General features: G+C 51.0%; 1 protein-coding gene across 5 annotated transcripts; it reads right to left on the bottom strand.

The window, feature by feature from the left end:
- Positions 1-234: 234 nt before the first annotated feature.
- Patz1 (POZ/BTB and AT hook containing zinc finger 1) lies at positions 235-21,762 on the bottom strand. Of its 5 annotated transcripts, none has more exons than XM_042666256.1 (5): positions 20,245-21,762; positions 18,860-18,923; positions 12,224-12,395; positions 3,214-3,351; positions 235-1,764 (listed from the first exon to the last, which is right to left on the bottom strand). In XM_042666256.1, exons 1-5 carry the CDS (start codon positions 21,513-21,515, stop codon positions 1,346-1,348), a joined length of 2,064 nt encoding a protein of 687 aa, XP_042522190.1. In that variant the 5' UTR covers positions 21,516-21,762; the 3' UTR covers positions 235-1,345. The 5 variants fall into 5 exon arrangements, with proteins under 5 accessions (XP_042522190.1, XP_042522186.1, XP_042522187.1 ...); XM_042666253.1 differs by having other exon boundaries at positions 1,645-1,764; positions 3,214-3,286; XM_042666252.1 differs by lacking the exon at positions 3,214-3,351.
- Between the last annotated feature and the right edge of the window lie 1,430 nt (positions 21,763-23,192).

Here is a 23,192-nt window from a genome sequence, read left to right as displayed (position 1 = left end):
CGGTGACTAGCAAAAACAATGAAGATAGCATATGTTGAACAAAATGAACCTGGCAGCTCAATCTTCAATAGGAACATCACTCATCAACCTTAGTAGAGCTTACGCAATGACAAGAAAGGGAGATCACTCATCATTCTGCCCCTAACTTTTCAGTTCAGGGTATGCACTAAGCATCTCTGGGTCCCAAGACCACCCCCCACAAGTGAAAAACTGGACTCATGGGAACAGGCAGAGTAAGGTACTAGCGTTTTTAATACAGTCTGATCAGACTAATTCACATCACAAGGTCAATCTGGGCTTGCTCATGTGTGATACAACCAAAGTACACAAGGCCCCTACCTGCTGGTTCTCCTACCTTCCTGGCTCCCAACAGCATTGAAATCTCTTACCCTCCTGACCAGACTAGCATTTTTTAAATTTTTGCATAAAACTATTTCTTCCATAGACTTCAAACAATCAACTAGCCAAGTTAATTATAGTACATCTAAACGAAGTTTAATTCTAACCCTAATGTGTGACTGCGGTTTACAAAGAGCTCTGTATCACCTGGGATAGCTTTCAGTAGCAATTCACTACAACTGGTCCTAAAAAAAAATATATAATAATAATAATAATAATTAGAGAATTAAAACCCAACAGCAAGTTGAATGGTTAAAATCATGTAAGAACTGGAATTTGGGGTGGGAGTGTCCTCATTAGCTGAGCTTGTCCTAGCTAGTAAAACAGTAGCCTCCAACAGGGCTCAGGAAGACCAAGAGCCCTCTAGGCTAAGCTCAGAGGACAGGTACCCCATGGTCCATTGGATGCTGTAGGCTTCTGGCTTCCTTTAAAACAGTTGGGCATCAAGGTTATGTGTGTGAAGGAGACACTACTGTGGTTTCTTTTGAGGGGTATGGTAAGGGGAAATGAGGAATTAAGAGAAGTGGGAAGGGACCAAAACCACTGAGGTCCTAGAATGCCGTAGGATTTGGCTCTGGGATTGGGATCACTAAGGACTGAGCACCAGGAATTCCAGTTTCCTCACATTAGAGAAAATGGCTGGTGCTGACTTACAGGCCTATGTAGTGTTTTCTGCCCTTGTTCTCTCTCTCTCTCTCTCTCTCTCTCTCTCATATACCTGGTCTCACAGATATTTCTGCAGAGTATCAGATGAGAATCTATTCTAAAGACCATTGAGGGGATGGGTGATTGAGTGGGAGTAAGGTTAGGGTAGGGATGGGGGAGGGGGTTAAAAATGAATAAAAATCTCTCAGCTACAGAACCCCAAAACATTACTTCCCTCCGCATTCACAGCATTTCTCAGTAGTCCCCGGATGGCTGTTCCTGTGGGGACGTTGCATCTGCCTCACTTCCCCTCAGGCCCCATGGGCTGCTGGTCCACCTCAGGATCTACTAAGGATGATGCAAAGGCCGACTGAACAATCTGAAACCCAAAGGACTCGAGGAGAGACATGTTCTGCTGGGGAGAGAAAGGTGAGCCAAGGGCAGGGCCCAGGTCCCCCAGGGGACCCCCAAGGGCCCGGACGTGCACCTTCTGAATGTGTTTGTTCAAGTAGGACTTAGAACGGAAGAAGCTCCCACATTCAGGGCATGGGTACTTCTTCTCCCCGTCAGACTCCATTTTGTTTTTAGGGACAGCCATGTCACAGGAGAAGGAGCCGTTGGCACTCTGCTTCTCAGGTGTCTTCAGGTCACTGGCATCAGAAAGGTCACCATAGGAGTCGGAGCTCTCAATCGGATCCTGATGTGAGCATTTCTGGCCTTCTAGGAAAAAACAAAACATAAAAAAGAGATGAGGCCAAGCTTTGGAAATGCCCTCTCCTAGAGGGGTCATGAGAGGCCAGTTCACAGGCCTCTGGAGGGCAGCCAACAGCCAGCCATTGCCATGGCTTCTGCCATGGAGGTTCAGCTGGTCTGTCTGGGAGACCCGAGTGTCTATGGATGGGAGGCCATCAGCCTCCCTTGATGTGGACTCTTCATGCAGGTGTGTACGTGTATTGCTCACCATCATTTCAGCCTGCTTCAAGAAAAGGGTACAGACAGGGGACCTCTATTGCTTTTGCCCAGCACAACTCAAAGATCCCCACCTCCTAGGTGCTCTCTTGGGTGCTTCTAGGGGTATAATTACTCTAATGATGCCCAGCAGGTATACAGTGGTCTCATTTCCAGTACCAGACTATCTACAACTCTCACAAGACAGCCAGTACCAGAACTGTGAGGCCCACTACCTGGCAAGACCCCACTGACAGCTCAGACAGAAATCAATCCAAACACAAACCCTGTCTTACTGCCTTCCTCCTACCAAAACCCTTCTGGAGTCATGCAGCCAAAGCACACAGATTTAAAAAGCAACTCTATAAACAATCTGGTGTCCCCAGCCAGGGGCTCAGGACAAACTAGGCCAAGAGACAACCCTCACTGCTCTGCCTTGCCTGGCCCACACTGGGGTCTTCTATCAAACAGCAGCTTCCTGCCTGGGTCCAGAGAGTCATGCCAGGACGGGAGGTCTATGATGGGCGCATGGAGCATGCCATCTCCACCAGCTGCTAATCTCTACCACCTCCTGTCCCGAGGAGGAAGCAATGTGACACACCACCAAACAACCAGAATCAACATGTAAAGGTGGGCCTGGGAGCTCTCCACAAAACAATTCTGAGTCAGGAGCATCAGGTAGCTCATGTATTGTCATGCATCTCATAAACACAGCCAGTAGCTCTCCACAGAACAAGCTACCTACAGCAACCAACCACTTCAATCACAGAAGCCAGCCACTGGCTCCCACCCGCTCATAGGGCCAACCAACCAAGGACAAAGCATTCAACCCCAGCTCCACACCATCCTACAGGGCACCAACAGGCAGTGGACAGACCTAGAACGACTCATCATGCAGGCCTCCTCTTCTTGCCCTGGGCCTGGGATGTCCCTGCAGGGCTTCGGGGAGTGAGAGCCAGCCAGGAGAGAAGAAGAAGACTGGGGAAGAGCAGGGGGGAGGGAGGGGTCGCTAGATCTCCATAGGGCTCTAAAGCCTCGCTCACTGCTCTGGAATGAGATACTCAGGGTGACTTTCATCCTAGAGGCCATGGCACTCAGATCTCTGAGCCTCCTCAAGGCAGCCAGAAAGCTGGCAGCTTTCCTGCCTCCCCACGCCCGGCCCAGCGCCCCCACAACACAGTCTGCGCAGAGAAGCAAAGTGCAGAGCAAGGGGTCGCTTGCCTTTGTTGCCATAGGTCCTGGCGCAGTGGAACGCTGCTCCCCCATTCGGGATGGGCTCCTGGTGCCTGGAGACCTGGGGAAGGGGAACACCGTGGTGGGTTTTAACATGGACCTTTAAGTAGGAGGCAGAGGAGAAACCTAAACAAGACAAAAGGAGATGAGATCCCACAGCCAGCAAGAGACACGTCTCTGCTTCCCCACTGCCTCTCCTCTGGGCCGCTCTGGCTAGCATTCCCAGCACAGGTGCACCTAGAAGGGGCTCCTTCCTTGGCTCAAACACAGTTGTAACCACAATGAGCTCAGGCTGGAGGGTGTCACTGTCCATGAATCCGCTTCTCTGCAAGGCTGCATGAAAGGGCCCAGGCCAGCTGCCTGGTGGCCTGGCATGAGATCCTGTTCCTCCTGATAGCGCCAGTGGCCAACTGCCTCTGGACTTACTTGGTGCCTCAGTTGCAAGTGGTTGAGTGATTTCCCACAGCCCCAGGTCAACTGCAGGGACATGGCTAGAAAAATGGTCAGAGAAAGACTCCACATAGCAGAAGCCTGCTTAAGACTTCTAGGAAAAGCCGGGCACTGGTGGCTCACTCCTGTAATCCTAGCTACTCAGGAGGCTGAGATCTGAGGATCGCGGTTCAAAGCCAGCCCGGGCAGGAGAGACCGTGAGACTCCTATCTCCAATAAACCACCAGAAAACCAGAAGTGGCGCTGTAGCTCAAGTGGTAGAGCGCTTGCCTTGAGCTAAAGAGTTGAGGGACAGTGCCCAGGCCCAGAGTTCAAGCCCCACGACCGACCAAAAAAAAAAGACTTCTAGGAAAATAAGATGGAGATAAAATGAAATCCTCAAGGGATGCCTCCAGGGGATCCCTTTCTTCTGTCTGTTAGGTTATGTTCTAGTGTGTGAATTTTTCTACGTTAATAACTGGATTTAGTCAGGTGCCAGTGGCTCATGCCTATAATCCTAGCTACTCAAGAGGCTGAGATCTGAGGATCATGGTTCAAAGCCAGCCTAGGCAGAAAGTCCCTGTGAGACTCGTATCTTCAATTAACCACTCAAAAACCAGAAGTGGTGCTGTGGCCTAAGTGGTAGAGTGCTAGCCTTGAGCACAAAGCGGCTCAGTGCCCAGGCCCTGAGTTCAAGCCCCACAACCACACACACACACACACACACACACACAAAAGGAATAAATGGATTTAACAACTGCTTAACATATTGAAGAACAGAAATAGGAAATGATGTCAAAAGGGCATGGTCCTATCCATGTGGTATTTCTGATTAGGTTTGGGAAGAAGCAAGGATTATCTGTTTGCCTTTATTTTGAAGGAGGAGCAGTCCAGCCATCTTGGAGCCATTCCAGCTTACTCCACAATACTTTGGCCACAAGATCTTTTGGGCTGCCAAGAGCACGTTGTGCTTAGGCTGACTTCTATAGCAGCCATGAGTCCAAGGATACAGAATCAAGTAGGCTAGTAAAAGGATTTCAACTTGAGTTTCACAGAAAGGAAGTATGCCACTGAATCCCACCTCAGTCAAGGATCACAAAACATCTTTAGCAAAAACCAAAGCTTTTAAGTGCAAGGTCCACTTGGGATTCCAGGGCCCTAATAGTTTATATTTAATCCATCCCAGATCTGGTCATCACATTCTCAAGTACTTTCATTCCTTTTTAAAAATTACAGTTAGAGGATTTAGAGTGAGATACACTGCTGATGGGAAGAGGCCGGAATGTGCCATCAGATCTGAGGATCACAGCTCAAAACCAGCCCAAGCAGCAACGTCTGTGAGACTCTTCCCTCCAATTATCCACCAAAAGCTAGAAATGGAACTGTAGTGCAAGTGGTAGAATGCTAGCCTTGAGCAATTAAAAAAAGAAAAGAAAAGAAAGCTCAGGAACAGCACCTAAGCCCTGAGTTTAAGCCCCAGCACCAGGGCTTAACATCAATCTGAATTGCTATAGCTGTTTAAATGCTGCTGGAACTGTAATAAAGGTTCACCTTAGCCAGGTGCCAATGGCTACTAAGGAGGCTGAGATCTGAAGATCACAGTTTGAAGCAGGCACAGGCAGTAAAGTCCAAGAGACTCTTATCTCCAACTAAGCACCAAAAAAGATGGAGGTAGAGCTGTGGCTGAAGTGGTAGAGTGCTAGCTTTAAGCAAAAAAAGCTCAGAAACAGTGTCCAGGCCCTGAGTTCAAGCCCCAGGATCAGCCAAAAACAGAGAAAGAAAAAGAGGGGTGGGGGGGAGATTCATCTTTTGTGAACACTACTGGTATTCCCAGGCCTAGCACATTGCACATACTATACTACACTATTCTACAGATTTTTTTTTTTTTTTGGCAGTAATCAGGTTTGAACTCAGGGCCTCATACTTGTTAGGCGCTCTACCACTTGAAACACACTTTTATAGCCCTCCACAGACATTCTTAATAGTCTATGTGTTGAAAATTATTTTTTTTTATTTAATTTAATTTTATTTGAGAACATACTGTACAGAGGGGTTATAATTACATCGGCAGGACAATGCATACATTTCTTACCAAGTGTGCTGAAAATTATTATAACCATTGAATAAATAGAGGCTTGGTGAAGAAAAAGAGCCTTCAGTAATGTCTACAGCTAAGTGGCAGAACTTGTACTCACTCCAACCCCAAGACCACCAATACTTGGCCTGTAACCACTGGCAAGCAAGCCAATGGGAGCCCGGAAACCTTTTGGGCTTTTTTTCCCTTAACATCCTTTGAACTTTTGCAAAGTTCCTTTGCAAAATGTTCCTTTGAACATTTGCAAGAGCACCTGCAAAGTTCATAAGAAGCTTGTCATGTTGATAGGTTGGAATAGATGCTGCTGGTAAACAAAGGGCAGACTCATGGGAAGCAGATTTAACAAATATTCCTGACAGCAACAGTTGGTGGTTCTGGAAAGAAATGTGGGATCAGGAGAATTTCCCTTCATTTCCTAACACACACCTAGACCAGGTACTGCTATCCTGTCCTGCCTAGGAGAGTGAGTTGTCTTGAGCTGTGACTTACACGGTTGGTCTGGAGCCAGTCACTGGGGGGACAGACTGGCTGGACTCACATAAACAGTCCCAAGATGGAAGAGTCAGGAAATGAATCAGTAAGGGGAATGGGAATGAGGTTCTTAGCCCTGCCCCTTGTTGGGTGGCACTATGGAGACTTCCTCAGCCAAACCCAGAGACAATGGCCTCTGACAACTAGCACCAGATGTTAGAACTTTCTGATAATATGATGATGCCACTTTAGAAAAGTATTTTTCTTTGGTTGTAAATCCCTTGTAGGGCATCTGAAGTAGTAGGAAGCCCTCCCATGGCATTAAGGCCAGAGAAAGTCTACTACAGAGTGAATGGGAAAGAAAGAGCAGGATGCCCGGAGTTTATATTTACTCTGTGTAGCAAGAACTGCACCAAGGGAATACAGCAGGTGCTCAATAAAGACTTCCTGCATTTTCCTGGAAAACAATTTTGAGAAACAACGTGGCTGGGTCCTTTTAACTTTACCCCAGCTGCAGACTGTACTATCTATAGCAAAACTATCTGGCGGGGTGGCAGGAATGAATCTGCAGCTGCCACTTAAAGCTGAGAATTTAAACACAGAGCAACTCAGCATCCAAGTGCTGGAATGAAACAGAAGCTGAGTTTCAGAGCAGAACACATCTTTGAAGCCAGACATATTTAGTTGGAATTTTAAACGCACCCACCCATTCACCACTGATTAACAAAGAGCCACACAGGCAGCTCGATCCAGGCATTCACCCGATGGAGACACTGAGTATACATGTGACTGCCAATACAACAACAAGCCACCACCCTCTCTCTCCAGAGATGAAGAGTTTATTAGTAAAAGGCCAATATTCCTTAGTTGCATTTTCTCCACTGTTAGTTATCCTTGCAATTTGCATTCCAGAAGCAAATTCTCCTGAGGCTGCTTTCATCTCTGTAAACCGAGTGGGAGCTGCTTTTCCTGTGTACAAACCCTGGAGGGACAATGGCACAACTGCTCAGTAGAATGACATCAATACAGAGGGATCATAAATTGTCCACATCCATCCACTTATCTGCTCACCCTATGGGAAGATGGTTCCTCTACCTTTGATGTTTGAGTCCAAGTGTTTCTGTCCAAGACTTTTTTTGGGGTCAGTTATGAGGTTTAAACTCTGGGGACTGGGAACTGTCCTTGAGCTCTTTAGCTCAAGGTTAGTGCTCTATCATTTTGAGCCACAGCACCACTTCCAGTTTTTCTGGTGGTTAATTGGAGATAGGAGTCTCATGGATTTTCCTGCCTGGGCTGGCTCTGAACTGTGATCCACAGATCTCAGCCTCCCGAATCGCTAGGATAGCAGGCATGAGCCAGTAGTACCCAGCTTGTCCAAGACTCTTGACAAGCTGTCAAGTGCATATGCCTATGTTACAAAGACTCTGCTACAGAAATTTTTAAAAAGAAGAAAAGCACTAGACCAGGCCCTTCTCTCCTACAGCTGAATTCTCAACCTGAAGATATGGGCACTAGCCCATAATACTCCTTCTACCACAAATGATCTTCTCTATAAATTGCCTTCCTACTTTCCCATTATTCACAGCCAGGAGTCTCTTTTCATGGTAAAGACTGAATAAGGCCAGTCTACATATAGGTCAATAGCTAGCTGATAGTTTAATGATTTTAGGATTGAAGGCTCTCAGAGGACAACTAGTTTACTCAATTCAGTCTTACAAGCTGGTGTGGCCAAATGCCTAACATTTAGCCTCTGTCTGAACCACTGCAGAGTTGCAAAAATAAGAAATTCATTCATTCATATTTTTTGCAGTTCCAGGGCAAGACCCTGACATATAGTAAAGAAGTTTTGCCTTGGAGCCTCACCAAGAAATTCCTGCATTCATAGTCTCACCGGTGTGTGTGTGTGTGTGTGTGTGTGTAGGTGTGTAGGTGTACTAGGTGTACTGTGCTGGGGCTTGAACTCAGGGCTTCCTGAGGCTTTCTGGCTTGTAGCTGGCACTCTACCACTTGAGCTACGCCTGTAAAGTCAGGCTTTTTGCTGGTTAACAGAAGATTCTTGTGGATTTGTCTACTAGCCTTGATCCTCTGATCTCAGCTTCCGGAGTAGCTAGGATTACATGTGTGAGCAATTGGTGCCTGATTAACTCTACATTCTAATTCCAATGCCTCAATGTCTTTGATATCCAGAAAGAACTTCATCCTCTTCCTAGAAAGAAAGCCTTCTTAGCCAGGCTCCGGTGGCTCACACCTATAATCCTAACTACTCAGGAGGCTGAGATCTGAGGATTGTGGTTCAAAGCTAGCCTGGGCAGGAAAAGCTGTGAGACTCTTATCTCCAATAAACCACCGAAAACCAGAAGTGGCGCTGTGGCTCAAGTGGTAGAGCACTAACCTTGAGCTGAAGATCTGACAGACAGAGCTCAGGCCCAGAGTTTAAGCCCCATGACCAACCAAAAAAAAAGAAAAAGAAAAAGAAAGAAAGAAAAAAGAAAGAAAAGAAGCCTTCTGTCCTCTTCCAAGTCCCTCTTTTTTGTATTTTTTTTTTTTTTTTTTGGGTCCGGTCGTGGGCCTGAACTCTGGGCCTGGGCGCTGTCCCTCAGCTCTTCAGCTCAAGGCTAGCGCTCTACCACTTGAGCCACAGCACCACTTCCACCTTTTTTCTTTTTGCTTATGTGGTGCTGAGGAATCGAACCCAGGGCCTCATGCATGCAAGGTAAGCACTCTACCACTGAGCCACCTTCCCAGCCCTTTTGTGAGTATTTGTGAATGTGTGTCTTCCCATTTCTGCCTAAGGAATGAACCCATAGATAGCATCCTGCTCCTTCACTTCTGATAGACAGTTATTTCCTTTTCCTTCTCAGTAACCAATGTAAGTTGGACCACAACAGCTTTCTTTTATCTTCTTGGAGGCCTCCTGCTTTGACTCTGGCTAGGACCCAGAGATGTTCAGCCTGTGATCCAGATCTCGCCTGTGTTTTTTTTCTTTCTTTTTTTTTTTTTTTTGTCGGTCATGGGGCCTGAACTCTGGGCCTGGGCTCTGTCCCTCAGTTCTTGAGCTCAAGGCTACCACTCTACCACTTGAGCCACAGAGCCACTTCCGGCCTTTTCTGCTTATGTGGTGCTGAGGAATTGAAATCAGGGCCTCATGCATGCAAGGCAAGCACTCTGCCACTGAGCCACCTTCCAGCCCTCTAGCTGTTTTTCTAAGAACAGGTATCTTCTTGATTCCATTATCCCACTAGTCACATAGCTTATACTTGTTGCCAAGTGGGTTATTATTATTATTTTTTTTTTTGTCTTGGTCCTGGGGCTTGAAGTCTGGGTTTCAAGATGTTCTTACTTGACTTTTTCATTCTACCACTTAGCCTCACCTTCACCGCTGGCTTTTTTTTTTTTGAGTTATGGGGCCTAAACTCTAGGCCTGGGCGCTGTCCCTCAGCACTTCAGCTCAAGTCTAGCACTCTACCACTTGAGCCACAGCACCACTTCCAGCTTTTTCCACTTATATGGTGCTGAGGAATCGAACTCAGGGCCTCATGCATGCAAGGCAAGCACTCTACCATTGAGCTACCTGCCCAGCCCCCTGCAGGCTTTTTTGGTTAATTGGAGATAAGAGTCTTAAAAGATTTATCTGCCTGGGCTGCTTCAAACTATGATTATCAGGTCTCAACCTTCTAGGTAGCTAGGAGTACAGGAGTGGCTACTGACACTTTGCCCAAGTCCTCTTTACCAGCTCTTGGGGAAAGAATCTTTTATTTGTATTTATTTATTTATTTATTTATGTCGGCCATTGGCCTTGAACTCAGGGCTTGGGCGCTATCCCTCAGCTCTTTAGCTGAAGGCGAGTGCTCTACCGCTTGAGCCACAGTGCCACTTCTGGTTTTCTAGTGGTTTATTGGAGATAAGAGAGTCTCATGGACTTTCCTGCCCGGGCTGGCTTTGAACCGTGATCCTCAGATCTCAGCCTCCTGAGTAGCTAGGATTACAAGTGTGAGTCACTGGTGCTCAGCTTGGAGAAAGAATCTTAATGTACAATACTTGTTAAATTTGCCACATCGGCTCTATCTTTTTTTTATTTTTTATTTTTGGGTCCTGGGGCTTAAACTTGGGACCTGGATGCTGTCCTTGAGCTTTTTTTTTGCTCAAGGCTAGCACTCTACCACGTGAGCCACTGTATCACTTCCAGCTTTTTCCGAGTAGATAAGAGTCATTATGCAGGGACTTAATCAATCATGCTTTTTCTGGCGATGAGTCTCCCGGACTTTCCTCCTACCCAGGCTGGCTTAGAACCTCGATCTTCAGATCTCAGCCTCCTGAGTAGCTCGGATTACAGGCATGAGCCACCAGGGCCCAGTTATCAGCTCTATCCTTACTGTCTTCCTGCTGTTTCCTGCTGCTCTTCTTTCTTCTGGAGCTAGGTGATTATAAACTGTGTATCTCCTATCCACTCTTTGTTAGCTTTCTCGTTAGGATTAGCACCTACACTTTTCCTCTGTTGCTGGTTCTCAACTTCTGGTCTCTAAGTCAGTTCTGGGACTGCTAACTTCAACATTGAAAACTTGATGAAAGTAATGTTGATGGCCATGTTACAGTTATTTTGGGGGTGCTGTCAGGAAGCCAGGTAAAAATGCAGCAAGGTAAGAAACCAGGTTTGTTACAGAGCTTGGGCTGTCCTGATTAAGTCCCTGCATGCACAACAACCCCACTGCTTGCTCCCCAGGGGAAGCTGTCAGAAAACAGGACAAACCGCTTAAGCAGCTTTCAGGACTACACCTTCCCCTTTCAAAGGGAGTTGTCTGGTAGAACAAACATCGATAGCCAGTGGCATTCAAGATAAACCTCAGGTGTGCAGTTCCAGAAAACCAAAGAACCAAGCTACTCATCAGGACCCTCTGGGCACGTGGAAATAGCCCAAAGACACCCAAGAAATCCAGACAAGGCCTTGTGTGCCTGGTCCAATCCAGAGTACCAGCACTGTTAACAAAATATAAGAATGAGACCTCCCTAAATGCGCACCAAATTCTGGATTCAGAGAACTTTTACCTACCTTGTCTCTTGGGCTCCTTACAACAACCCTATGAGATGGAAAAGGTGAGGGTTTTAACCCCCTTTGAAAGAAGAACCTCAGACTTAAAGAGTCAAGGCTTCATAGCGAGGTGCTGGGACTAAACCCCGGGTCCATTGATTCTCAGTTCATTACTCCACCTACTAAGCCATATCCCAACCTTACAAAAAACATTGGGGCAAGCATGCTCTGCAAAGCAGCATATCCAGCAACGCCCCCACCTGGCCAAAGCAAGCTCACCATGCAGAAGCCTCTTTACACTCAGACAGTTGCCTTGACCTCCTTCAGCCCAATCAGAGAGCAAGCCTCCTCCATGGACATAAACTCTGAGCACTTCCAACAGCCAACTAGACCCAGCAGAACCTCAGACTGACTTCATCCAACACAACACAGCTACCAGCCTCAAACTCAAGCACTCCGCCCTGCTCAGAGCACCTTCCACTCTCCTCTCCCATCAAGGTTTAGGTTTTTTTCTAACCATTCATGCCAGAAACTTTCTGCCTTTGCTTCCTCACCAAACTCCATCTCTTTTCCGTAGCTGCTCAACATCATCTGTCAGTGAACTCATCAAGCAAAAGCTTCGAAGCGGGACCTCTTTACATTCTACTTCGGGGCCCAGTAACTTCCTCATCAGCCTCAACCTTTCAGTAGTGTCTGCAAAATGCATCCATCCTGCCACCTGAGTGGCAAGTTGGAGAATCACCTCTCTTCTTCCTGTCGCTGGTCTCCTAGGATCTCCCATTCCAAACACCTAACTGGGTGATCAAAGGGTTTTTTAATCAGTCAGTGGGAAGACAGGATGATGATGCAGAGTGCAGTCTTGAGGCGCACGGGCTGGGGGGGGGGGGGGGGGCGGTGCAGGCGGTGAAGACACCTCTGAACCTCCCACACAAGTCCAGGCCCAACCTCTGGAGGTGACAAAGCAGTGAGGAGATTACCTCGGTTACAGATACTGCAGAAGTTGCTGGGCCCCTCGCTATGCTTCTTCAGGTGGTCGGCCATGTATGCTGCCCGCAGGTACTTTCCACACACCTGACAGGGAACCTTGTCTTCATGACAAGCCAGGTGGGAGCGCAGGCGGTCTCGAGTGGCGAAAGAAGCATTGCAGGTCTGAATGCAGAAGAAAAAAAAAAACAGAATGAGACAAAACCAGGTATTCCCTATCTGATCTAGTGTACCACAAGGCAAAAAATAGTTTCCGGTCATCTAGTGAACTCCTATTAGGAAGACAGTGTTAAGAGTTGGGTTGAGGCTCTCTATTCACAATGCCAAATGGCTGCTCCTTATTTCCCAGGATGTCTTCTCATGGTACCACTGAATTGGAAGTGTTGCATCTAGACCAGGGTAAAGCTAAGTTCTGTGTTCTACCACAGAGTGAGGAGTTAGGTATTTGTTCATTCTGAAGCATGAAACATCAACTTTAAGTGCTATTAAGTGAATCACGGATGTTTTGGGAATATAAACTACTCTTCCTGCCCTCCATTCAGGGGTCTGTCCTGATTGCTTCCTACAAAGAATTCAATGTATTCATTTCATTTAACAGCAACATTAGTCTTGGCTACAGGGAAATGAAATAGGCAAGAGAAAGTGCAGAGATAACTGTGAATATTTTCCTGAGTCTGAATTGAAACAGCAGTGCGTAAAATGATAGCTTTGATTGTGCTAATGTGAGAATTAGCAGGGAATGAAGGCCAGAGGCTCTGAGAGCATTAAGTGCTGGAAATGAGGACAGTGACACCAGCCCACACTGACTAAGCAGGCCCTCAGCTTAACCTGAGAGCTGTCCATCTCACCCAGCCCTCCAGGGCAGGCTGTGTGGCACCCCTGTGTGGCAGGGGTACAAACCATGACTACACCTTGTCCTGAGCACTGACTCCCAGCCAAGCCCCAGAGTAGACAACTGAGGCACTTAATGTCAGCTTCTGCACCCTAGGAACAAAGCCAAGTTGCCAGGCATTTCCCAGGGCTTAAGGGACCTGTTTAGTAATGGGCCTTATCTCTCCCCAACATCCCTTCCTCTTCTAGGGTGTACAAAGCTACCCAGCCCTGAGAGACACCACATATTTGAAAGCACCAGGAAGAGGTTTTTGAGCCGTTTTAGTTCCATGGGTATAGTGTCCAAGTCACTTCTTTTGTCTGTGTGTGCTTACTGTTTAGGACTCTGAGAAATAGCATCCACCTTCAAGGGCATTACAAATGCAATATTAACGCACTGAAGAGCTTACAGCCCATGTACTTTCTGTCCCAGAGTTGCCTCTATTGCCTGATTAGAAGATGGGGATTCTGAGAAGCTGAGATCACAAGGTAAGTGTCTGAACGAGACAGCACAGCACATGAAAACCATTACTTGTCTCCTCACCTGTCCAACTAAAGCAAGAAGCAAACTCATTCAACACTAGAGGTGGAGGACGCCACTGTCGACTACTCCATTCCCGGACATCTGCAGCAATACAGGCCTGGCTGTTCCCAGTCATTGTTTTTTTTTTAAGTAAAATGTTACAAACTTAAGCAGAACAATTTATAGGAGACAAATACTGCTTTTATCTGTTTTATTCTGCTTATCTATGTTCAGGTTACTTGTTTAACTATTAGAAAGCTTTGCCAGGCGCTGGTGGCTCATGCTGATAATCCTTGCTACTCAGCAGGCTGAGATCTGAGAATCACAGTTCAAAGCCAGCCTGGGCAGGAAAGCCCATGAGATTCTTCTCTCCACTAAACTACAAAAATAGCCAGAAATGGAGCTGTAACTCAAGTAATAAAGTATCAGCTTTGAGCACAAAAGCTCAGGGACAGCACCCAGGCCCAGAGTTCCAGCTCCAGGACCGGCAAAACAAACAAAAAATTAGGAATCTTAACTAGAAAGTCAACTTGCCCAGAATTGGGCTACTGGATCATACTTTTAATCCTACCTATTCAGGAAGCAGAGACCTGGAAGATCACAATTCAAAGCCAATTCAGACAATCTGTAAGACTCCATCTCCAATTACCCAGCAAAATGCTAGATTGGACTGTAGTGCTAGTGGTAGAGTGCCAGCTCTGAGTAAGAAAACTGAGTAAAAGCACAAGGCCCCGAGGTCAAGCACTACTACTAACACAAACAATAACAACAAAGTCAACTTGCCTCCTAGAGAAAGCAACAGTCTAAACATACTTGCCATGGCCAGACTAGGGCCTGAACAATCCTCCTAACTACTTAAGAGATCTTCTTGTCTCTCCCCGTTTACAGCGGGGCAAACTAAGACCCTGTTAGGATCAGGACAGTTAAGATGTGAACCAGCCCGGAGGGTATGCCTTTACCATCTTTAGATTCAGCCGAGTCAGTGTCTAAGGAGAAAAAGGTGACAGTGACCCTTGTGTTCTTGGGATCTGGGCTCTGCTGACAGAGAAAGATGAACCCCAACACCTAGGAGACTCAGAAAACATCCTGGAAGCCAGGCGCCGGTGGCTCATGCCTGTAATCCTAGCTCTCAGGAGGCTGAAGTCTGAGGATCGTGGTTCAAAGCCAGCCCGGGCAAGAAAGTCCGTGAGACTCTTATCCCCAATAAACCACTAGAAAATCAGAAGTGGCGTTGTGGCTCAAGCAGTAGAGCGCTCATCTTGAGCTGAAGAGCTGAGGGACAGCGCTCAAGCCCAGAGTTCAAGCCCCACAGCCCACCAAAAAAAAAAAAAGAGAAAGCATTCTGGATACTCAGTCCTTGGGTCACAGGTAGGCCCCACCGCAGTCAGGGGGACTTTGCAGCCCCCAAATCCACCAGCCTATAAACTACATTAAGAGCTATCATTAGTACCCCTGGAAGGTGCACCTATTTTATCCATAGGCAAAAGCTGGCTTTGCCAGTGACCCAAGAACCACCCCTCCAGCAGTGAGAAGAGTGTGTTTTAAGCCTCAGGACTGGAAGGAATCAATATGAACTGGGTGTAGGAAAATGGAGCTGAAAGCACACATTCAGGATTCTGTCTTCCACAGTCCCTGGGAGAGGGAGCCACCAGAGAACTATGAAAGGGATGCCTTGTCTCTCTCGCCAGCCTTTTTTTGGGCTCTGTCCTCTACAGGCTTTGTCTGTCATGCTTTGCTACCTAAAGATGATGGACAGCCAACCCTCAATTATCCACAAGTGGATTATCCATTTGGGGATTAGCTAAGCAAAATTAAAAATCCTAGGCCAGGCTGGCTTCCCCCAGCCTGTCCTCCATTGATTATCTCTCATGGAATAAAAGCTAACTTTAGCCTGAGCAAACATAATCAGGAATGTAAATTTGCTACTGGAGAGAAAAAGACACAACAAAAACTTTCACTGTGTTATAAAACCAAGCTGAAGGAATCACTGGCTTGTTTGTACGAGGGTTAACCCTCTGTACCTGCAATCCCCAAGGTTTTCTGAGGAATTTGTCCAAGTCTAGGCCTGCAGAAATTCAGAGAACACAGAAAATGAAGGAGCCTGGTCACAGGACCCAGGAGAGAAGAGGCGGAGGGAGAAAGTCAGAGCTCAAAGGGCATACCCAGAACCTCTATTCTGAGACGACTTCGGAGAAAAGTGTTTCCAGTCCTGCAGACAGTAGGAAGATAGAGAGCCAGCACCACAAAGCCTTTGGTGCTTAGGATGCCAGTCTTGTTCCTAGCCAGGGCTTACATAGCCTACAGTATTAGGAGACATTCCTGCAGGGCCTGGCCCAGGTCTCCTGAACTGGATCATCAACACTCAATGAGTCCATCATGCTCACCTCCTACACTTCTTAAAATTGTGCATCCTGTGTGCCAAGGCCCAAATGGCACCAAAGGATGCTAGCACATACATCTACCCCTGGTGGCCTAGGGAGTCTGGCAGCCCAGCAAAAGTCTAAGAACAACACATGAAAGTCCAGCTCTATAGGTCTTGTTAGGCCCCTCCTTGAATGTACCAGCCTGAGATGTAGGGCCACTGGAAGCAATCAGAGAGATCTGAGGTACTCCATTTCCTGGGGGAAATGTCTCCCTACTCCCCCCACCACTACCACCCCCCCCAACCCCTACCATACCCCAACCCCCACCCCATCCCCATCCAGCTCATGAACACAACAGTGCCTGGGCTGCATGGGCCAGTTAGAAGATTCAGGCCAAGCCTCAAAAAGGCTTGTGTTTCCATGCCAAGTCTGAGGCTTCCTGCCTCTGCCTTCAGATGACCTTTCTACTCAAGCCAGGGCGCCAATCTCTGTGACTGGCCCCTTTCATCCTTTGTGGCATCAGGAGGGACCAAGAGGTAGGGTCTGTGCCCAGCCTGCCAGCAACCTAAGGGACTAACTCCCAGAAAGCCATCTCTTCACTGTTGATGTTCTCGGAACACTACACAATACCAAACAGATGTCCTGCTGTTTAACCAAGCCCAGGCACACCTGGCTGGCCCCTCTGTACATGAGAGTCAACATGAGAGTCTTCACCTGCTGGGTCGTTGTTAGGGGACTCTTGTTACAGGGCCAGAGGTGGCAGGCCAGGAGGTCTATGAGTGTGCGCTGGAGGGGAGGGGAGGGCAGGAGCAGGCTCACACAGCAAGGGACAGTGATGTCGGTGTTATGACACAGACCAAGGACAAAACACACAAAGCCTCAAATGTTAGAATGAAAACTTTTATCAGTCCTGTTCTCCCCGCGGAGTCTGCGGGGAGTAGGTGGGAGGGGGGGGGTTAAAGAACACACCAGTGGGATCTGGGGGTTGTTGGGGGTCTACATCTGCTTTATCATCCCTAAACCCATATACTAGGGTGGCCCAATGTAAAGCTACACATTAGTTTAGTTACTAAACAAAAAAACAAAACCCTCTAAAAACATGACATTCTCATTCACTAGCCAGAAATGACAGCAGTCCTGTCTGAGAAGGGAAGAGGACAATCAGGCTGACTCTAGTTAAAACTGTGCCCAGAGGCTTCTCTGAGGGTAGATCCCCACCCAGAGTGACAGCAGGAGAACCAGGCTCCTTTCTAAAAATGCCACTCATGGCAAGCGATGCCGAGGAAGGGAAGCAGCTATGTTGGGGCTTGACTTCTGGGAAAGCACCAACCTCCAGAATTACCCAGGCAAGGCCAGATGCCTGAGGACCACCTGTTTAAAAAGGAAGCAAGAGAGTCCAGAAACCTGGAGGCTGGGACAGGGCCACAACACAACTTCCAAGTCACAGGGGAGGACTAAGTGGGCAGGGACCACCTTGCTGGCCCCTCCTCAAAAGCAGAAGTATTATTTGGGCCATCAAGGGATTCCCATTCCCCTCTCCAGGGAGGCTCAGGCTAGCCTACAGGCCACTGGCTAAAGGCCCGGCTGCCCTCGGGGGTGGTCCAACCCTGCCTCAGATATCCTGGTGGGGCTGGGCAGAAGAGAGTGTTGCTGGAGTGTGCTGGGCTCAGGTTTTCAAGGGCTGGGAATGACTTTTTTAGAGAAAGGGAAAAGGCGGTGTCAGGAACCGAATGGGACCTCCACAAAGCAGGCTGGGCAAAGTCCCATGATGGCAGGTCGCTAGGAAGAGGTTCCAGGGGCGGCAGGCCGCTGCTGCTCCCAACCCACACCTGGAAAAAGGGCAGAGAGTGCAGGTTACCCCCCCAGGCCACCGGGCACACCCCCAACTGCCCTCTGAGGTCCTCCTATTCTGCTCAACACACTACTTGGAAGTCAGAATGTGCTCTGTGATGAAAAGACCAGAAAACAGAGAGGGAGAAAAGGCAGCAAAGCAAAGACAGACACTAGCAGGCCCACCCTGGGTCACCCTCCTCAGGGGAGGCTGCCTGGGCTGTGCATACTGTCAGCCCTTCCTGAAGCCCTGCCTCTTGCCACCAACAAGTGAAGGAGCTGTGAAGACTGCCCCATAACCCTGCCTCACCCTTACTGGACAGGCTCTTGGCTCAGAAGAGGGAGAGATCGAGGAGAAGACAGAGGCACATTTTCCATCCACACAGGAAAGCTCAGTGACTAGGATCAGAAAACTCTAGATATTGTTCAAGCAGACATGAGGGAGAATCTGCTCCAGCCTTCCCTGCCTGCTACTGTATCTTGCTCTTCAGTACTTCCGAAATCCTGGCAGTTGGTACACATATCTCAGGATGGGCTAAATAGGTGCTATGCTCAAAGGCACCCATTCCCCTCTACTTCCTCCACCCCAACTTTGTGCCCAAGGGCAAGGAAACTCAGAAGGAACTCCGTCTCAGGTCAGAGCCCTCTTAAATTCCTACAGTTCCTACAAAACTGCTGGGAACCGGCAGCCAGGCCTAGCAAGGTGCCATCCCTCCAGGACAACACTTAAGCAACGTGACCCACCTTCCAAGGAACTGGCAAACACCAGGAAAGGAAAGCCAAGCAACAGAGTGAAGACAAGACAGGGCGGGGACCAGGACCAAGCAACCAGGAAGGAGGGAACATCATCAGCCATGGGGGAAGGGAAGGGGCTGGAGTGAGGAACAAAGGAGGGCAGAGGGAGGAGGACGGAGACAGAGTGGGAGGTGTGCAAAGCAGGGGTCAGTCAGTCAGACCGCCCAAGCACACTGGGCAGTGCACTCGTGGCTGTGAGACCAGCAACAATCTCTTTCTGCCCATCTTTTCCCTGCCTTGGCCCCTACCTGACACTTGTGAGGCCGCTCAGAAGTGTGCACCTGCTTGATATGTCCATTCAAGTGATCAGGCCTGGAAAAGAAAACCAAGAAGGACTTTAAAAGAAGACACTGAAAGAAGGGCACCAACTTGCCCAGCCCCCCAGACTCACACGTACACACAGAGCTGAAGAGGACTCCCTCTCCCCACCCCCAGCATGACAAAGACAAAGTCACCACCCAGCTAGGGCTCTCCAGGCCCATTTTCTCAGGGGGGGAGGGGAAGCAAATGCTCGCCTCAGATCTCGCCTACCCACCCCCACCCCCAGCAGCAACTCAATGACTTCTAGAACCAGAGCCCCTTTAAAATGAGACTGGGTTGCCTCCAGGCGGCCTTTCCAGGAAAGGGGGGGTGGGGGAGGATTCATTGTCCAGACTAAAGCCCCTTAGAAACTCAGTGTTCCCCTCCCCCCAGCTTCTCCCGCAGTGGCAGCCAATGAATGCCACCCAGATGGAATTCAGTCCCCAGAGGCTAGCAATGGAGCCTTAAGTCTCCAGCTGGGTTGGTAAGCCAGATGCCCGCCTGAGCAGGTGGGCAAGGGCTGCCAGACCGGTAAGACTGGTTCCTGGTTGGGGCCCCTCTGAGGGAGTTCTCTACCCCTAGGTTCACACACGGGAGATTCTTAGAATTCAAGTTAAAACCAGCCTTTTCGTCTAAATATTTTCTAAGAGAAAAACCCAAACCATCCTCTGCTCGCAGACAAGCCCTCAGTTGCCCACCAGGCTCTCTAGGAAGTAAGTCTAAAGGAAGTCCTATCCTCCTTCCAACATCTGGAGAATCTGTGGATTCCCTTCGGTTCTGAGCTACCGAGTCAGAGTGCCCAGCTTTATCTGTCTCAATCCCCGGGGGGGTCATGTGAGAGGCCAAGCGGGATTCACTACTGCAGGATTGCCAAGGCTCTGGGCTGAAGGATCTGATGCCCGGGGAGTCCCAGCTGCACTGGTTCCAGCCTTTCCCCCAGCAGCCATTCAAGCACCGAAAGTCTTGGGAGGAGCCTGGCCTCCTGCCCCCAGAGGGGGCCTCAGGCCCGGTGCTGGAAGCACAAAGGGAGCCCAGGGAGAAGAATAGTAAGGCCCAGTGGCTTTGGCCTGAGGAATCCAGCCTCTTCTCAGAGGCAAGGAGACAACAGTACGGTATACCTAGTGCCAGAGAACTTGCCTGAAGAGAAGCAGCAGCTCTTGGCACCTCATCTCAAAATTAAGAACACTCTCCTCCAACCTAGCATGGTCCTGTAAAGGGTTAGTGCCTCCCCCACCCCAATTTCCACATCCTCGGATCTTGGCAAAAAGCTGTCTCGTGGGGGAAGAGGACTGAAAACAGGTCGTGATGGGAGTGAGGAGGATGCCTTTCTCACCTGGAGAAGCCTTTCCCACAGCTCTGGCAGATGTAGGGCTTGCCCACGGACCCATCATGGGACCGCACATGGTAGGACATGCGGTCTTTCCTCTTAAACCGCAGCCCACACACGGGACAGGAGTAGGGCTTCTCCCCAGAATGAGACAGCTTGTGTCGGTTGAGATGGTACACATCGCGGAAGATCTTGCCACAGATCTCACAAGCCACCTGCTTCCTGGTCCGGCTCCTCTTTCGGGGGCCATCAGGGTCCTCAGAGATGGGGAGCCCATTCTCACCCAGCCTTGGAGGAGGAAGATCGATGTAGCCCAGCTGGAGGCTGGTGACACCGTGCTGGGCCTCGTGCTGCCGGAGCCGGTTGGCGTCGGTGAACACCTTCCCACATAGGCCACATGGAAGGATGCCTGCCTCTCTCAGGCCCCCTGGGGACCCGAACATCGAGTCCAGTAGGTTGGCCTTCCTTGGGCGGCCCCGGCCTCGCTTGCTAGTCAGTGGAGGGGCACTGGATGCCACATTGGGGAATGGGGAAGTCAGCAGTTGGGGGGACAGGGGTCCAGCCACCATGGGCAAGCGGTCCACCCCAGGTAACACAGGCAAAGAAGCTTGGCTGGCAATGGCTGCACCTGCTGCCCGGGCAGCCTCCTCCTCCGGCTGCATGCTGCCTGCGATGCCATTACTATTGGCTGCCAAGGCTGCCCCGTTAGTCATGTCCAAAGGAAAGCCCAAGTCTGAGGTCCCAGGAGGCCGAAAGAGCATGATGTCGGCCCGGGCAGGGGGCACCAGGATCTGCACGTTGGACTGTTTGATGACTTCCTGGCAGATTTCGATGACCGACCTCATCAGCAGGAACTTGGCGGCCGTCATGAGCTCGGGGAAGCTCTCCAGGCGTACCACGATGCGGGAAGTGTAGGCGAAGTCCAGGATGTCCCCGAACACCTTGGAGCTGATGGTGTGCATTTCTAGCTCCCGGCTGCCCCCAGCCCCGCCGCCCGGAGCTGCCGCCGCGCCCCCCACGTCTGCAGGACCCCCGTCCGCAGCACCTCCGTCGCCCAACTGGGCGCTGAACACCGACTCAAAGTACTCGCTGCAGGCTGCCAGCACGGCGCGGTGCGCCGGGAAGCTCTCGTCGCCCACCCGCAGGAGCACGTCGCAGAAGCGGCCGCCGTTTTTGCGCTGCTGGTTCAGGTTGTGCAGCATCTCGGTACTGTGCCTGCTCACCTGGTAGGTGTAGCAACCCGACGGGCCGCAGGAAGCGTCGTTTACCCGCTCCATGGCCGCCGCCCCCTCCCACTATCTGGGCCGCAGCACCCACCCGCCCCCCTCCCTTCCCCTAAGTACTGCGAAGCGGGGCGCAGCGGACGCGTCCACTCCCCACACGTGCCGGCCGGGGGGCTCGGTAGTCTCGCAGGTGCGCCCAGCGCACACGCCCCCCCCCCCCTCCCCGTCCAGATCCGACTGTCTAGACGGCAGAGCGCACCACCCCCCACATAGCCGCCACCACCCCCACCCGATCGCGCACTCCCCTCCTCCGCGCGTCCTCCTCCCCTTCTCTGTCTACCTTGGGGCGGGGGGGGTGCGCGAGCGAAGAGGTGCGCCCCTCCTGCAAAAGCGCCCGCCACCTCCCCTCCCGCCCGCTAGGCGGCGCCGGCGCCCGGCCAAGAGGGGCGCGCGCACGCGGGGAGGAGGAGGAGCGGGAGGAGGAGGAGGAGGAGGTGGAGGAGGATCGGCCGGCCGCGCAGGCGCGCGCGCTCCGAGGCTTTTCCCGGGCCCGCTGGGGGCGCGCGCTGCGTCCCCTGCAAAGCGCGAGCCGGGGCGGGGGCGCCGGAGCGGAGGAAACAAAAGGCGAAGGCGGCGGCGGCGGGGCGCGCACGGGGGCGGTGGCGCGGGCTCGGGCTCGGAGTCTCGTGGCGGCGGCAGCTGAAGCTGGCGGGCGGCGGCGGCAGCAAAGATGGGCCCTTCCCGGGGCCAGGCGCAGGCGGTGGCGGAGCGGCGGCGCTGCGGCCCCAGGCTCCGTGTGTTCGGAGCGGAGGAAAGATGGCAGCGGCTGCACTTCCTCTTGCACTTTCACCCCTGGGGGGGAGGAGAAGGAGGGGGGCGATACCAACAACACCCCCCCTTCTGGCTTGTAGGAAAAAAAAAAAAAAAGGCGAGCTCGGCGCGGGGGGGTGGTCCGATGCCCCCGGCCCCGCACGTGCGCACCCGGATCCCCAAGCCGGGCTGGCCCCACGCGGCAAACTTTCCACTTTCTTTGTGCCGAGCGCCCCCCCCTCACCCAACCGAGGATGCACGTCCCCCCTTCCCTATTTATACACCCCCCCCCCGCAGCTCCGCTCCCCCCTCCCGCTTCCTGCCCCCCCCATCCCCCAGCTCCGCCAATGCTAGCGCAGCCTGAGCCCCCGTCCGGTCCCCGCCTCCCCACCCCGCCCGCGGGGCCGGGGGCTGCAGTTTCAGGCCCCCCCCCCCGCCCCGACCGAAGCGAACGTAGGGCCAAGCCAGCAAACCAGCTACCACTGCCCTCCCTTACCAGCGGACCGTGTTGGCCAGGCGTTGGGAGGGGGAGAGGCCGTAGGGTGCAGATCCGAGTCCCCCCCAGCCGCTGCTGCGCACCCGCAGGTCGGGCGGGCATCGGCACCCTTCGTGGCCCCACTTTGATGCGTGAAATCCGCAGAAGTCGCCTGCGATCGCTCCCAGGTTCCAACCCTGGGGTGGGGGGTGGGGGTGCAGGCGGAACCCCTGGAGCCGTTTCTGCGTCTCCCAGTGACCGATGTGAAGGGGCTGGACGCGCGGGAGAGCGGGGGAGATGAGACCATCAGGCGGTCTCCCCCCCCCCCCCAACCCCCGTTCGTGGAGCTTTGTGCCCTGGGGAGCGGGAAGTTGCCAGCATAAGGAGACGACCACATGAGAATGATGAACAGAAGCAGGGACCCCCAACACACACACACGCACGGG

This window comes from Dipodomys spectabilis, unplaced genomic scaffold (genome assembly GCF_019054845.1).
Source record: "Dipodomys spectabilis isolate Male_0828 unplaced genomic scaffold, ASM1905484v1 ptg000363l, whole genome shotgun sequence".
NCBI lineage: Eukaryota > Metazoa > Chordata > Mammalia > Rodentia > Heteromyidae > Dipodomys > Dipodomys spectabilis.
Note: the sequence above shows the minus strand (reverse complement) of the source record. Positions and strands in the feature narration are given on the sequence as shown.